Below are 16103 nucleotides of genomic sequence, written 5' to 3'. Positions count from 1 at the left end.
AGAGGAAGTTGATCTCATCGAATAGACGGTAATATCGACACGAAGCGAAAGAGGACATTTAGTTTATAGAAAGCCAAATCTTTACTTCTATAGATAATCATAAGATTCAATCTTTTGGCAGAAGATCATTTGTATTAGTTTTCTTCGGCCTATTTAGGGTCTATTTCATTTCAGTTTTTAACCAATTTGAACATTTCTTCCCCACTTTGTATCGAAACTGTCCATTGTACTTACCTCGCTCGGACCAAGGGTTTTACTTTAGTGCTCGCAAAATTTTTCCCTCGTCGTTTGATCTTTATTCGGTAAATGCACTGGAATATAGGTTTCAATTAAAGTACATGCCAACGCAACAAAGCGGAATTGCTTACACAAGTGAAAAAAGGTAGCAAAGACATGTTACCTAAAACAAACAGCGAAACGAACGAACCGACCTTAACATTGTAACTCTGATTAAGGTGAACTGAAGCAACTAAAAATTCAGAACAGAAAACAACAGATCGGATAACTAAAACCTTAGAGAGCAGCGAAACTTTCCTTTAAAATCTCGTCGCACATGAGCAGGTAATCGTTTTTATAATTACTTTTCAAGAGCATCCTCGACCTTTTCATATGCATGGGTCTCCCCCCGGGATTTCTTCTGTGGTAATTACTAACGAAACTGTGTTATTACCTTGTCTGTTGCAGTTCAAACATGGCTCGTTAAGTTTCATCTGTGCCTGTTGTTGATTACCTCGGTGGGGATAGGGGCGTACGTTGCATCCTCAGGTAAGCACATCATCTACTCAGTACTCAGTAAAGAGCTACACATCTTTGTTAGGAATGCCGTTAAGGAAAAAAGGAGTCAACTACCCGGGGAATTTGATTTTATGCACAGTTTCAGCTGAGCAATTAAGACGGCATTTATATCGTGAGTAAGGCAAGTATTAGTCTATGTGTTTGCCGTCTAACAAACAGAAAGTGATTATGGGTGCAAATCCCGTCAATTTTTGTTGAGCCATTCGATTTTTAAATTTTTTTTTCTGCAAAGCTAATAAAATGCATTGGCGATATCTTCATTTGGTATTCTCTATTTCATATTAATTGACGACAAATTCACTTTCACAGATCTCGAATTGTGCGACCAACCAAACGAAACGTATGTCTATCAGGACGATCCTTGTCCAGACGATATGCCGTATGAATGTTCGCAATTATACTACTGTTCGCTAAGAACAAACAAATGCTGCTGTTATGAGCCATCTCCAACTAGAAAAATCAAAGCAGTCTGAGATATTTTAAGTAATTAGTTGTTGATTCTAATTTTTGGTTGTGGGCAACAGCTAAGTTTTCCAAATCAGTAAAACGGACGAAAAGAAAAAAATAGATAATTCAGCTGTCTTATTTTAACTAAATCATTGCGAATTTATCTAAACAAACAGTTCAATCAGTGAGCATTTTTGTTGACGTTTTCTTTCTCTATACATCCGTTATTTATTGATATCGGGGATTTTGTTTTTATTTTCCCTCAAACAAAGTCCCTCACCTTAAATTACGTCAAAGGAAATGGTAATATTGTGAGACAAGAAAATTGAGAAAGTATTTCATATTATTCGTTTGGACACAAACAACACCATGTTTCTTATTAGTTTATTCTAAAGTTTGTCTTGAATCCGATAACAAAGTATTTGTTTTTAATGTGAATACGCGTTCGTAATTTTAATCATTGAAGTCTATATGTCGTTATCGTTCAATCATCGAAATGGATACGTTGTCATTTTTATCAGTTTTTAAATTGCGTTTCCTTCAAAAAATTTCGATTCCTCCGTTAATGGCGCTATCTTTTCAGATCAAACTCGATGTTCTAGTGGATAAAGGCTCATTGGAGGAAACCTTTCAATATGTATTAGTTTTCTTTCATGTTTGTGAGTCCTAGAACTTATCGGTTTACTGACCTCCGTGAAGACTGCGTTTATCAAGTTGACATAAAGTAAAATTCCGGTTTGCCTCCGACATGTTTATGTCAGATACAAGTAAACTATTATATTTCAAGCCGACAACTTTTCGGAAATTGCTTGTCCGTTTTTGCTGTAAATTAAACATGTAATAGATATATTTTTTTCAATTCAGCTTAATTTCAAAATGTTATGAGTCAACCTTACAGGCAAGACTGAATCCACTTAAATTTAATATTAGCTTGTGAATGGTTACCTAGACACGCTCTTTCAACTGTGATTTTAATTTGCCGAATAACAGCGTGCTCTGCTCTCTCATTTATTTTCACGGCGGCAGCAGCGTACCCTCTCCACCCATATAAAAAGGACGATGGTACTTGTCTTACCTTTTAGAGGTTTTCATACCTCTTAGGGTGTTCAACCCCAAAAGGTCCACGACAGGAGCTTTTGCAGTACATCTTAGGGTATTGAGCTAAAACAAAATGACAGGAGATGAAGTGCTGTTTTAGAATTGGTAACTCTTAGGGGTAAAAGAAAAAAAAACATTTTAAACCACGCCCACGAAAGCGGATCTTGGTACCTCTTAGGGGTTCTTTTCAATATTTCCGACAAGCACCCCGGTCCTTATTATATGGGATCAGTCCCCGGGCGTACCCATCATTAGTTACCAGATCATTCGTTTTCGTAAGGTACGAACAGTCTGGGTACGTGGCACAAGACACGCGTCTTAATAGAAGTTTCATGTACAAGCAAAGCGAAACGATAAAAATCGACGTTTCGGTGTCTTCACGACGCCATCGTCAAGGCTTTTGTGGAAAAAAATCTGTGCGTAATAAATGGAAAAGTGAATTATGTAAGTGCTTTCGTGCGAAGTAATGGAGTCTGATTGCATTTTTTCCTTTTTTTTTTAGGACGCGAACTGCCTTATTAGGTGTTCAGGGACCTTGTCGATTTGGTTGCAATAGTTTTAACGTTTATATCTGGATGGTGAAAGTTGGTTGTAGCCTTCTTACTCGTGTACGTGCCAATCCCCGCGTGTTTACCTAAGCCTGCGCTGCACAGGCAACACTGATAACGACATACTGAACACATTTTTCGTTTACGATGCGGCTTACAACACAGGCTGGATGGTTGTTTGTACCTTAAAGATAAGACCACTAGAACAACAGCTCTAGTTTCTTTAGGAGATAGTGACGGGGTAACAGTTGTTGATTGGACATCCTAGAGCTTGATGGTACAGAATTCATTGGATGCTTTGGCTAATTCACTGAGTCTTAAGAAGACTGTCGATCACACTCATCTGAGGGCAGCCTCTTTCCTCACTCTCCCACCCTTTCATTGTTTTACCCCTAGCTGGTCTTCAAGTAGAACAACCATGACAATTTTATGTTTATAACAACTGCATAACTGCAGCTTTCTTTTAAACCTGATCGTTAAGAAACCCGGTTACGAAAACAAACGTCTCTGGACTCGTCTCGTAACTCTTTTGCGTACTAGGCTGAAATTATTTCGCGGGAGAAAAATAGATTTTCCTTTCACAATTGACGTTACCGGAAATATATTTTTAGTGTATGTTTGATGAAAGGATCGACTGCAATTTGGTAAGTTTGCCTAATTTTACTTGAGGTAAAACTCCTTACACGGCAAATTGCACGTTCGATAACGCCAGAATAAACAAGACTGGATTTGTTTTTCAGGGAAGCAGCAAGATTATTACATCAACATCATAGGATAAGACGGTGATGCAAAGATTTTTGTCTTAAGAAATTTCTGCACAAGACGAGGCCCGGCAACATGAGCAGTCAGAGCAAATAAATAGTCCGAATAAGCAGGGTAGAAAAATATTTCGCCATGCATTTCCGCCTCACTTCCAAATGTTTTTTTTGTTGCGCCTCAAGCTTGTTTCCATGAAGTCCATGAAAGAACCACCATGAAATCTTCACGTTTATAGCAAGTTTTAATTTCCAAGTTCACAGTCTATATCTGAAGTGCACTGATTAATTTAAGATAAACGGGAAGGTGGAGATAGAGAGAAGACGAATGCAGGAATCTTACTCTAAGTGGGCTGCCGCATTTCAATTGCTTTTACAATAGCAACTGAAGGTAAAACTAAAAATCCCATTGCTCGTTCTAGTGTGATACATCCATATCTCTAAAGGTTCATGAGTGTGCTGAAAATAGTTTACATTACGTTGGCGGAGGCCGAATATTTAAGGAATGAATTTTAGATAAATTGTGTCCATTTTTCAGGCTCGATCGATTCAGCAGTCTCTTGAAAAATTTTTAAAAGATGCTTAAAAATTAGCAAAAAATATAAATGACATATCGAATCTCGAGAGAGATATATTAATTTTCCTTTCTGGGTAATTCATAACAGACCACTTTGCTAATGTTTAAAGCTAATAGTGCAAACATAGAAGACAATGTACACAGTTTACGTGAACTTTCATTCCCTTTAAAATATTCGCCCTTCGCAAACGTAACGTAAAATATTTTCTGCATACTGATGAACCTTGTGAGATGTAAATGTATCGCACTACAACGCGCGGTGGAATTTCCAGCTTGGAGAGATTTCATACAGTTGCTATTGTAAAAGCAAGTCGAATGCAGTGGGGTAATTCAGTGTATAGGATTTTCGCATCCCTCATCATTCTCAATCTGCGGCTTTCCGTTTATCTTTCAGCATTTTAGATAATCACTGAGCACGTAATCCTCACCCTTTTTTTTTCTTTTATGCTAAGTCCGTTCCATTCCTTATTGTTTTTGTATCCCAGAATGTTACGTGAGCCCGCACTCGTCGTTGAGTTGTGTAAAACGTGTCAGAGAACGATGTGCTTTAACTTGTGTAGCACTAATGCGTTTTTAAAAGTAACCGTTATTTCGTCTCAACGAAAACGAAGCAAAATATTTTCGACCACGCTGGCGTTTTCGTTGTGTTTTCCCCTGTCCACACTATTCCGGTTTCGAATGACAACAAATACCTTTTGATGCGTTTTCAAGAGCCTCCGGCACCGTTTTCAGAAGCCTCCGTTTTCACCTATCCGCAGGAGAACCGGTACGTTTTCAAAACAATGCTCCGGTAAAACAAGGGTCTGCTTTCAAAACCGTATTCGAAAGCTTCCATTTTTATCTGCGTTTTCGGTCCTTTTAGTTTGGACGATTGGCAAAAACGCATCAAAAAGAATGCGTTTTCGTTCGAAAACGGATTTGTGTGGTCTGGGCCTAAGATGTCGTTTTCGTTCGAATTTAAACCTAGTTTGATCGTTTATTGCACGAATATGTTATACATTATACGTTTAAAACCAAGTCTACATGAGCAATCAGACGCCACTCGCGTGATAATATTTATATGAATCCAGTTATATAATTCAATTTTCCTTTTGTAATGCAAATTTAGGGATTTTTTCATTAAACACTCGCAGAATATTTCTACAATAACCTTGAAAATGACGTCTTGGTGATACAGAAACGTCGGTTTTTATCGTTTTCTTCTTTTGTTTGTAAACGAACAAATACTAGTATTATTGCAAGAAGATATTGTAACTACGAAAGCGCCAGCCAGTGAGATCTTTGCCGCAATATACCCCCGAATATCCCAGAATATATCAGTTTAAACAGTCCAATGCAAGTGAAAGACTGAAATCATTTTCCCTCGTCCAATGCAAGTGTAAAGAAGGGTATTTCGGTTTTTTGAGAAAACTCTTATGCAGTGTCTTATCAAGAGCTGTATGTTCGCTGGATCGGACAGCAATGCACGACATTATGTCTCTATTTTAAAAGTTTGTTCTTAATTGTCTCTTGCAGGAAAATAATGCGACTCATGGAATAACGACAGTAGCTTTGCTTAAACAGCTTTTATTCCACTGCTTCAAGTGCATTCACCCATAAAATACTGATCATTTGGACTAATAACATTCAGTTAACATTAAGTTAATGACTACAAACAAAGTGATTGATAACTATTCTACTTTCGTCAGTTGAAACGGAGGCAGCAGTGTTGGGTGAGTGATCATCACCTCGCATCATCTACAAAATAAACAACATATTACCATTATTTACCAGAGTAAATAACTCACCTATGTGGTATTAAACTAAAATTTGGTTCGACTTAAATTAGGTTTGTGAATTACCCCCCAAACGCGTAATGGGTAGTGATAGCTATAATTTTCCGATGTTTGAAACCAGCAATGAAATCAACAAAATGCACACAAGTACAACCCCCCAAAAAATATTGCTTCTACTCAAAAAGAGTCAGGAATAACCCAACTGACTGTTAGAATTTGTCATGGTATTTCACTGAACTCAGAGCAAGATGTTGCCATGGAAATTTTTCCAAATTTGAAATTTTTGTTAACAAAATCCATCTTCCTTGTAATTCTATTTTATGTATTTAGGACTTTTTTTCTCATTGTCTGTTTGATTATGATTGGCTTGAGTTAATTTTGATGGTTTTATGGTTAAGATGGCGAATCTAAGATGGTGGCTGTTTGAATATCAAACAGAAAGGGAACATTTTAGGCGTATGATATAGTTTCAGTAGCATTATTTAAATGTTCTCAAAGTCACAAAGAAAGCAGATTTCGCCCTCTTCCTCTTTTCTCGATCGTATCCTGGACTTGGTAGGGCGGGTTAATGTAATAGCTTCGTTGAAATATTTGAAGTAAAGGCATAAATTAGATGCTCCTCTTGACTTAAAAGTCATGATTCTCGTCTAAAGAGCTTTGTTCTTATCAGTATGTTACACGGTGCTTACTCGTAACAGCAGCATCTGTTTGTTTGCTGCGGGCAGTAGAAATAGTTTGGACATTCAACCGGCATATCGTCTGGACATGGGTCAGCACGATAGAAACACGCTCCATATGGGTAGTCGCACAATGGGAGATCTGTGAAAGAGAATTTATCGTTAATATAAAAACATAATAATAACATCTAGTGAAGATATGGCCATTGCATCCTGTTGCGTTTCCAAAAAAGTTAAAAAATCGAGCGGTTCAACAAAAATTAACGGGATTTGCACCCATAACCAATTTCTGTTTACTGGACGTAAACATATCGAATAATAATTGGCTTACTCGCAATATAGATGCCGTCTTAATTGTGCTCAGCTGAAGCTGTGCGTAAAATCAAACGCTCCGAGTAGTTGACCATTTTTTCGTTGACGGCAATCTACACAAAAATATGCTGTACTTTCTTTACTGAGTACTGAGTAGATACTGTGCTTACCTGCGAATGCAACATGCGCACCCATCCCCACCAAGATAATCAGCAACAGGCACAGATGAAACTTAACAGCCATGTTTAATTTGAACTGCAACAGACAAGGTAATAACACAGTTTTGTTAGTTATTACTACAGAAGAAATCCCGGGGGGAGACTCCCATATGTGAAGGTCGAGAACACTCTTCTCCTCGCTCAGGGATGTAAATCACGGATTTTGGTCTCACTTGAGGAAATTGAGGATGAAATGACGCTATTTCTTTCGTCAAGGTATCTTTTAGGGTTGCACTGGAAGAAATGATAGAAACGAGGTATCTTTTAGGGGTCAAATAAACGTCGAGCCGTGCCCGAATTGGTCTCTTTTAGGGTGTAATTCAAATGTTCCGACGAAAATTTTCGACCTTTTTACATGGAAGTCGACCGCCTGGGGCAAGAAATGTTCATAACCAACATTGGCCCCGCGTGATCAGAAATTCCTTAGAGTAAAAATCCACGCCACCTCCCAACGGCAACGATCTGCTAGATCAAATTGCGCGTTCTAAATTAAAATACGGTAACGAGTTTGCACAACTACTTGAAAAGGTGTCTGGAATATTTTCCTTATCTGCTATAGAAATATTTTAATAGCACTTTTTTCAGTTATGCTGATCGTATTTCACATTCGCCCATCATCTTCCTATAGTTTTATCACAAGAAAACAACCAAGCGCAAAAAATATTGACATTGAAACATTTTTCACAGATCGAGATCTTAAATTTTCGGTTCCATCTAGCCATCTAAGCTATTCGGCCTTTGTGTTCTAAGAAAAAGAAAGGAAGGTTCTTCAAATGGAAACTTTTTTTCCAGTTGCCTGGGGTGGGCATGGAATCACAGGCAAATATCATGGTAACGCATAGCTGATAACACATAGCTGCTAACAAGGTAATATTAAATGTTTTGTGTACGTCGCCAGTATCGATACAGTTCTTTTACACAAGATAATATATGTTAGCATAAAGCTTTTGGTGTTTAAAAGCACAACCTCTTAGTTCGCCGGTAAGGCTGTGTTTTTAAACATAGCCTTAAATAAATCAATTTGTAATGAGAACTTTACACATAACACTGACTAAGCAGTCGGTCTCAGTTTTTAACAAAAACGACACTAATCAAAACAAGTACAAGTAGGTATTTTCACCGTACTTTTCATAGCGGCGCCCGTAATTTTCAACTATTTTGAATAGTCAGAAGGAATTTATTTTTTCGTAAATTGACCGACATTCTCTGACAACATTTGAAGAGTAACATGAAATGTTGTCAGAGAAGCAAACATGACCAAATATCATAAACGTGGCAAACTGAATAAGAGACAGCCATTTTATTTGCCCGTAAAGTTCACTAGCGTATTCAAAAGAACAGAAAGAGCAATATTTTGAATAATGTAAAGAGGTACGTAGCATAAATTGGACATTCAGCCAAATTCGCCCTCACTCACTGGGCCGATCTAATTGTGTTTGATAGTAGTTGCTCTTAATACCAGTGGCTTTTACCTCTTCACTAGTTTCTAAGTAACTTTTGTTCTGTGACATGAACAAATGGAGTTATATAGCACTGAAGAGATAATAAAAAAATTGTTTTCAAGGGTTCCTAACGGTCTACTTAATCGACCCATCATGCGTTCGATAGTTTGCACCCGGCAACAGGTGATTGAAATGTGCTTTACATCAAACAAGTCAAACCTCTTGCTCACCTATCTAGGCTTGACCACTTCTGCACTGGTACCGTAATAAAGTGAACAATATCAACTGACTTGGAAATCAGCCTTAACGTATAACAAAGAAATTACCAAGACCTTTGGACTCCCAGGTTATTAGCGTGCGTAAAATGGACATTTCATTCAAAATAACAGTGAGGTAGAAATGTATTCATTTAACTAAAAGAATAGTGAACCTCTTTTCAAGATCTTGTCGAAGGATTTTCCATGATTTCACTAGTTCAGAATATGCAAATTTGCGTAGCTTGTGTTCGTACACAGTAATTGAATGTGCATATTCTACGGTCGGTCGACAATAACGAAGCGAAAAGTTACCTCACCTTCGAATATTGTTTGCCGACATCTCTGCTTATGCCTTATGGTAAAACTCTTTTCAATCTTTGATCTGGAGAAGTAGGCAGAAGTGGAGTACGACTGCGTCGCATTTCAACTTGTATTTCGGGGAAATTAATACTTGAATGTAAAAGTGATTTGACACTCCGAAATTTGCACGTTTCGTAAAGTTAAATTACCAACTCTTTGCGTTCATTGACATTTTTATAACTCTTTAAGAGCTGTGAGCTAACTATTCAGTCATTGTTTGTACGTTTATAACCCAAATGGACCGGCAAATTGTCGATCCCGGCCTAAATATAATTATACAACGGGGCGATCTCGACTGGCGACTCGCACTTCGAAATGGAAAAAAATATGTACTTCGCTGCCGTCCAAATCGTAGCTAGACTCCGAATTTTAATACTAGATGATACAGTTCTTTCACTTAAAGTTCTTGTCCAGTTTTGATAAAATATGAATCACATATAACCCGAAAATGTTTTGACTGCCCTCGAAGCTCAGTCAAGAGTCTCTTGAGTGTTTTAGTCCGGTTCCCAAGGGACGTCACTAGTAGCCCGACCCAGATCCCACTTTGCGCGGTCGTGAACATAGAAATTACATGTTTAACGCCTGTAAAAACGCAGGGATTTTATCAATCGAGATATTTTTTCGCTGAAATAATCAGGGAATCTAGTAGATTTTATTAAAGGAAAAAAAACTTTGGGGGGCTAGTGGCACTTTAAGGATGGAGCAGATTAACATGGATTACAAACGACAAAATTGAAAAAATTTAGGCTAACATTTTCAAGGTGCGCAACCGTGACGTAGCTCCCTTAACCCTCAACGACCTAAACCAAAGCTTATTCAGCAAGTCAGGCTACTTTCAAAGGCCTCCGTTTAACTCAAAATACTGAAGCATGTCCTACCTTAGCTTGCAATTGAAAATTGGAACTTGAGACGGTGGATGAATACGCAATATCAAATACTCTCTTCAAGTACTGATGAAGACTGCAAGACACACTCTTATTTATTCCCCATAGGCCGCATAATTTATGCGTTTTTGAGAGGCGGTTGCCTTTTACAATATGAACAACATACACGTGAAAAAACATTCCTACATGTTGATCTGGTTACATTGACTACAAAATCATTAACTGTCTGGCGGTTGCGTTTTTAGCTGTTTATTTTCCAATCTTTCTCTGCAGGGGATGCTTTTAATTTCGAATCTCCCCCAAGGCCACATGAATATTTTAAGTTTATCTCTAAAGAGCTTAAATATTTTTAAATTCCTGCGTTCTTGTTTTAGTTCTCTTCTTACATATTTTTGCTTTACAAAGAAAGACTTAGTTCTGTAAGCTTAAATGTAACAAAAATTTCACACTGGATAAATAGATTGCACAAGAGCTAGACGTAAAACCCATCCATTGGGATTCCCCAGTTGTTAGAGGTGGAATTCGCGTTACGTTACCTAAGACTTATTGGTAAAGGACAATAATTTTACTTTTTATTAAAACATGCAAGTCGCCAGCTCTCTTTCTCGCAAGGATATCCGATGGGTTCTCGGTAGAAATAAGAAATAAGAAATAAGAAATAGAAATAAGCTGTAATGCCCATTTGGATAAACTTCCTTGCAAACCCGAGAAAAGTCTTTTTAATCAGTCTGCTTTTAAGTCTTGGGTGCGGCCATGGATTCTTTCTTCGGGGACAAATATAAATGTAAGGAAAAATGATTCGGAGCGACTGAAAATCACGAGAACTGTTGTTAAAGGCCGAATTCCTAGAGTAAGCTGTCGCCTTTAGATCATGTGATAAATAATTTCCTCTTCGGTTTTGTTTTGATAGTTATATCTTTGTTCTAGAAGGTTTCCGGTGCTATAATCTTATTGACAATATTTCTACTCGTACTAATTATGAAACAGCTGCCAATAATTGTTTTGTTAACAACCTTCTTAATAATGCTTTCAAAACTCGTTAAAAAGTTTCCGACATTCTAATTTTTTAATCATTTTTGCGTGGAGAGTATTTTTATCTTATTCGTTTTAACACTTTTTTTTGTCTTATTCAGTTTGCTACGTTTATGATATTTGGTCATGTTTGCTTCTCTGACAACATTTGTAACCCTTCAAATGTTTGGAAAAATAGAAAAACCATCTCTGGTTAAAAATTTTGTTTAAAACGAGCTTTCGACAACCACTCTGTAGTCTCTAAGGAGTAATAGATAGACAGTGCGAACGTTAAAATATATACTAAGAAAATTGTGAAAAAAACAAAATTATAATGAAAAAAATAGAAATGCTTGTGTACGAGTAAAAAATGCTAATGTGAGGTTCAAAATAAAATGTTGCCAGAGAATGTCAAATGTTGTCAGAGAATGTCGGTCAATTTACGAAAAAATAAATTCCTTCTGACTATTCAAAATATTTGAAAATTACGGGCGCCGCTATGAAAAACACGGTGAAAATACCTACTTGTACTTGTTTTGATTAGTGTCGTTTTTGCTAAAAACTGAGACCGACTGCTTAGTCAGTGTTATGTGTAAAGTTCTCATAATAAATTGATTTATTTAAGGCTATGTTTAAAAACACAGCCTTACCGGCGAACTAAGAGGTTGTGCTTTTAAACACCAAAAGCTATAGCCAACATATATTATCTTGTGTAAAAGAACTGTATAGATACTGACGACCTACACAAAATATTTAATATTACTTTTTGTTTAATTAAGAACCTTGCTCATAATAAGTGTTGAATTATAATCACATTCTCTTACAATTGTTTTTAAAGGAGTTGTTTTCAAAGCAGTTCCGACATTTACCTGTAGTCAATAATTTGAGCGCGAAAGCTATGTTTGTTTTGAGTAGTTATGAGCATTTGTGAGTTTTTTGCTGCAAATAAAAATATTTACAGTTCCAAATATTCACAGTTGGTGGACTTGATTTTAAGAGTGGTTTTATATTTGTATGTTCTTTTCGTTTTTATTCGGGAGTAGAACGTTTTCAGTGTCTTCCGCCAGCAATATATAGCCGTTGTTTTCCATGCATTTAAATTTTGAAAAACATATATGTCGAAAGAGCTGCAGATGAACTACTCGTTTGGACTGCTGACAGCAATCTTCCATACTCTCCTTTATTTTTTGTAAGAATATCGAGGCTGAAGTTTGCGAAATGTTAAGAAGATTTTAAGAATTAACCTGAGGCTAAGATTTTGAAAAGAATACAATTATGTGTGTTACAATAAAATCTTATCTTTTTAACTAAACCGTATAAAATTCTTCCTTTCTCTACAAAAAGCGCAGAAATAGCCAGGAGACAACAAAAACAGCGCTAGCCGTATGTTTGATGCTAAATTCATTTCTGCAAGAGATTATACGCTATAATCTGAGAACATTCACAAGAAAATTTTCAGTCTAAAATAGGTAGAAAAATAAGAATATTCAGCCTGGACCGAAAGAAAGGTAGCTGCTGATGCTGCGTCAGGCATTATAGTTAAAGTGTCGTCAGCGTATCTCTTGTAAAATCAAGGCATTTTGCCTTCATGAACCAGAGTTTCTTCAATGGATCCCATGAGGACATTAGCTAGCAGTGGCCCGAGTGGAGAGCCCATGGCGACGCCATTGGTCTGTTCATAAAGTTGTCCATTGAACTGAACAGTTGGTCTTTGGTGGATGCTTTGAGAAGATATGGAAGGTCCATTCCGCTGAGGTTCAAGTGGTGTGTTTCATTGAACCAGTTATTCACAAACGCTATATCGGCGAGTATCCGTATTGCTTCCTCTAAGGGCACGTTGGTAAATAGTGCGAAGAAACTTCACGGTTGTTGTACAAAGAGATGGACGTCGACGAGCACATACTAAACACCTCGTCGCATAAATTATACCTTAATGTTAAAGTTAAGTATCATAAGACATGCAATAAATTGTTTTAAACAGGTTAAACACACATACCAGATCACACAACTCATTTGATAATAATTATCATGGTACTTTTATTAAATTCTCACGTGGGGGCTATATTCCCATATATGTTTCAGTGAAATGCGTTTTTGTGTCTTTTAAGAATAAAACAGGAAGTCATGCCTGAGTATTGAACTAAATACAGAAAACGCCCTCCGAAAAAACTTCTTTAACAATATATTTACTAGACCACTGGTCACGTCCCCCTTTATAGTGCATTGGAACATATAATTATTGATATTTCTTTAAGCTGCTTGTGAATTATGTGACTTTCTTTACCATTATGGCTATGACTTGAAACTCTTCTGAATGGATCCTTCAGGCTGCAAACATGGCTGAATAGATAATAATTAAGTTAGGGGAGACAAATTCTCAAATCAAAACAAATGATACTCAAAAGCTTTTCTAGATGATCTGAGTCTCGGTTGTACAATGTTCCTAGATAATCACTATCGGACAAAGGTCTTGGTAATTTCTTTGTTATACATTAAGGCTGATTACCAAGTCAGTTGATATTGTTCACTTTGTTACGGTAAACGTGCAGAAATGGTCAAGCCTAGATAGGTGGGCAAGAGGTTTGACTTGTTTGATGTAAAGCACATTTAATTCACCTGTTCCCGGGTGCAAACTATCGAACGTATGATGGGTCGATTAAGTAGACCGTTAGGCACCCTTGAAAACAATTTTCGTATTATCTCTTCAGTTCTATATAACTCCATTTCTTCATGTCACAGAAAAGATACTTAGAAACTGGTGAAGAGGTAAAAGCCACTGGTATTAAGTGCAACTACTATAAAACGCAGATAGACCGGCTCAGTGAGTGAGGCCGAATTTGGCTCAATGTCCAATTCATGCTACGTACCTCTTTACACATATTATTCAAAATATTGCTCTTTCTGTTCTTTTGAATACGCTAGTGAACTTTACGGGCAAATAAAATGGCTGTCTCTTGTTCAGTTTGCCACGTTTATGATACTTGGTCATGTTTGCTTCTCTGACAACATTTATAACTCTTCAAATGTTGTCAGAGAATGTCAATTTACGAAAAAATAAATTCCTTTTGACTATTCAAAATATTTGAAAATTACCGACGCCGCTATGAAAAGCACGGTGAAAATACCTACTTGTACTTGTTTTGATTAGTGTCGTTTTTTGTTAAAAACTGAGACCGACTGCTTAGGCAGTGTTATATGTAAAGTTCTCATAATAAACTGATTTATTTAAGGCTATGTTTAAAAACACAGCCTTACCGGCGAACTAAGAGGTTGTGCTTTTAAACACCAAAAGCTATATGCCAACATATATGATCTTAAAAATTGGTAAAAAGGAATTAAATGGTTGTCACTGGCTAAAGATATGGTTATCGGACGTATTTTTAAACTGATTTTAAACTGTTTTGAACGTATTTTGACGATTTAAACAGTATTTTGAAGTCACTATAGGGTATTTTGTGCTATTTTGTACAAAATTCAAAATTTTGCTTCTTGTTTGTAATGTATTTCAAGTATAGTTAAAACCTACTTCATGATATTGCAATGATTTTCACTCTGTTTTTAACGTAGTTTCAGCTCAAAACAGAATTTAAATAGGGGATTTAAAATCTATTTTAATACTACGGCCACAAAAATTTCGTTCAAACAGTTTAAAAATTCTAGTTAAACCCTGTTTTGAAAGTTATGTTGGCAATGGCCGTAGGTTTAAAAAGTATTTTACAAATTTTCAGTGTTAAAATAGTCTTTAAATAGGATATTTAAAATGTAGTTGACATGCCAAGAACATAAAATATGTTTTAAATAGGAAGTTTAAAACCTATTTGAGATAGCAATTCATATTATAAGCTTTAAAATACAACCAAAACAGTCTGTTTTAAACATATTTTAAGTTTTAATCAGGCGAGTATACTATTTAAATAGTAGTTTTAAATCATGACAATGTCTATCTTAAAAACAGATTTTAAATACACTATTTTTGCACTATTTATAAATCTAGCCCAATGGAAATTTATAATTCAATCAACATAATTTGCATCCCCTTTTTGAAAACTGCTTTAGTGTGTAAGCTTTTAAGACTCTCTCAATATCAAAATCAATCAAAAATTTAGCCAAGCCAAAAACACGAATCTGTGGACAAACAAACCTTTTCGCAAAATAGCACTCTCTTGCCGCCCTGCATGTACATGTATTCCTGTCTTTCTTTTTTTTCGAAGTATCAAGCACTGTTTATAACCAAAATGGCAGGCAAAGACTGAACAACTCCAGGACTTCCCAGAGGAGTTTTTTGACAGGCGTTAAAGTAAATCCCAGTCTTCTCTAAAAGGACATGGTCACAGATGCCATGTTTGTTCACAAGTGAGGTTCAGGTTGAGAGCATGTGCTAAGCCGCATGTACATGCACAATATATAAGTTCTATCAAAAGTGTCATAACTCTAAAAATTTACCAGGAGCAATCAAATCTCTGAAAGCAGCAACTAATAACTCAAGGAAAATTGATCCAAGTAATTGGTTGACATTACTTATTACTGATTGGGACTACTCCTAATGGCAAAACATGCCATCACTCACAAAGTAGACTACAATTAAGATCTCACAATCAAATCACAAAAAAAATCACATCTACTCAATATTAAAAAGAAAATTTCAAGGTACATGTAACTAGCTTGCAGTAATTAGCAAATTATTGATTGTGGTCAGTCATCATGTACGTGCTTCAAGATTACATAATTTACATACATGTAATTTTGGCAGAAAGTGTCCCACTCACAGTGTGCACGTGAAAGATCTCAAAACAAATCACAAGAAATGACAACCACTGAATATGAAAAAGGAAATTGCTTGTAGTAATCAGCCAGTTATTTATTGTGGTCACTCATCATGGTATACATGCTTCAAGATCTTGCAAAAGTGCTGTCACTCACAAAGTACACCAAAATCAAGATCTCACA

General features: G+C 36.5%; 2 protein-coding genes across 2 annotated transcripts in view; one reads left to right on the top strand and one right to left on the bottom strand.

Annotated features, from left to right (window-relative positions):
- The window catches only part of LOC145498382 (uncharacterized), a 397197-nt gene that overhangs the window by 303130 nt on the left and 77964 nt on the right, over nucleotides 1-16103 (top strand). The gene's annotated exons all lie outside the window — the stretch shown is intronic.
- LOC145498278 (small cysteine-rich protein 5-like) lies at nucleotides 5747-10360 on the bottom strand. The gene is made up of 4 exons (XM_081478181.1): nucleotides 10140-10360; nucleotides 7155-7239; nucleotides 6685-6814; nucleotides 5747-5957 (listed from the first exon to the last, which is right to left on the bottom strand). The coding sequence occupies exons 1-4, from the start codon at nucleotides 10323-10325 to the stop codon at nucleotides 5954-5956; spliced, it is 405 nt and encodes a 134-aa protein (XP_081334307.1). The 5' UTR covers nucleotides 10326-10360; the 3' UTR covers nucleotides 5747-5953.

The sequence above is a fragment of the Orbicella franksi genome, chromosome 9, assembly GCF_964199315.1.
Source record: "Orbicella franksi chromosome 9, jaOrbFran1.1, whole genome shotgun sequence".
NCBI classification, from domain to species: Eukaryota; Metazoa; Cnidaria; class Anthozoa; order Scleractinia; family Merulinidae; genus Orbicella; species Orbicella franksi.
This window is presented reverse-complemented; position numbering and strand designations above follow the sequence as displayed.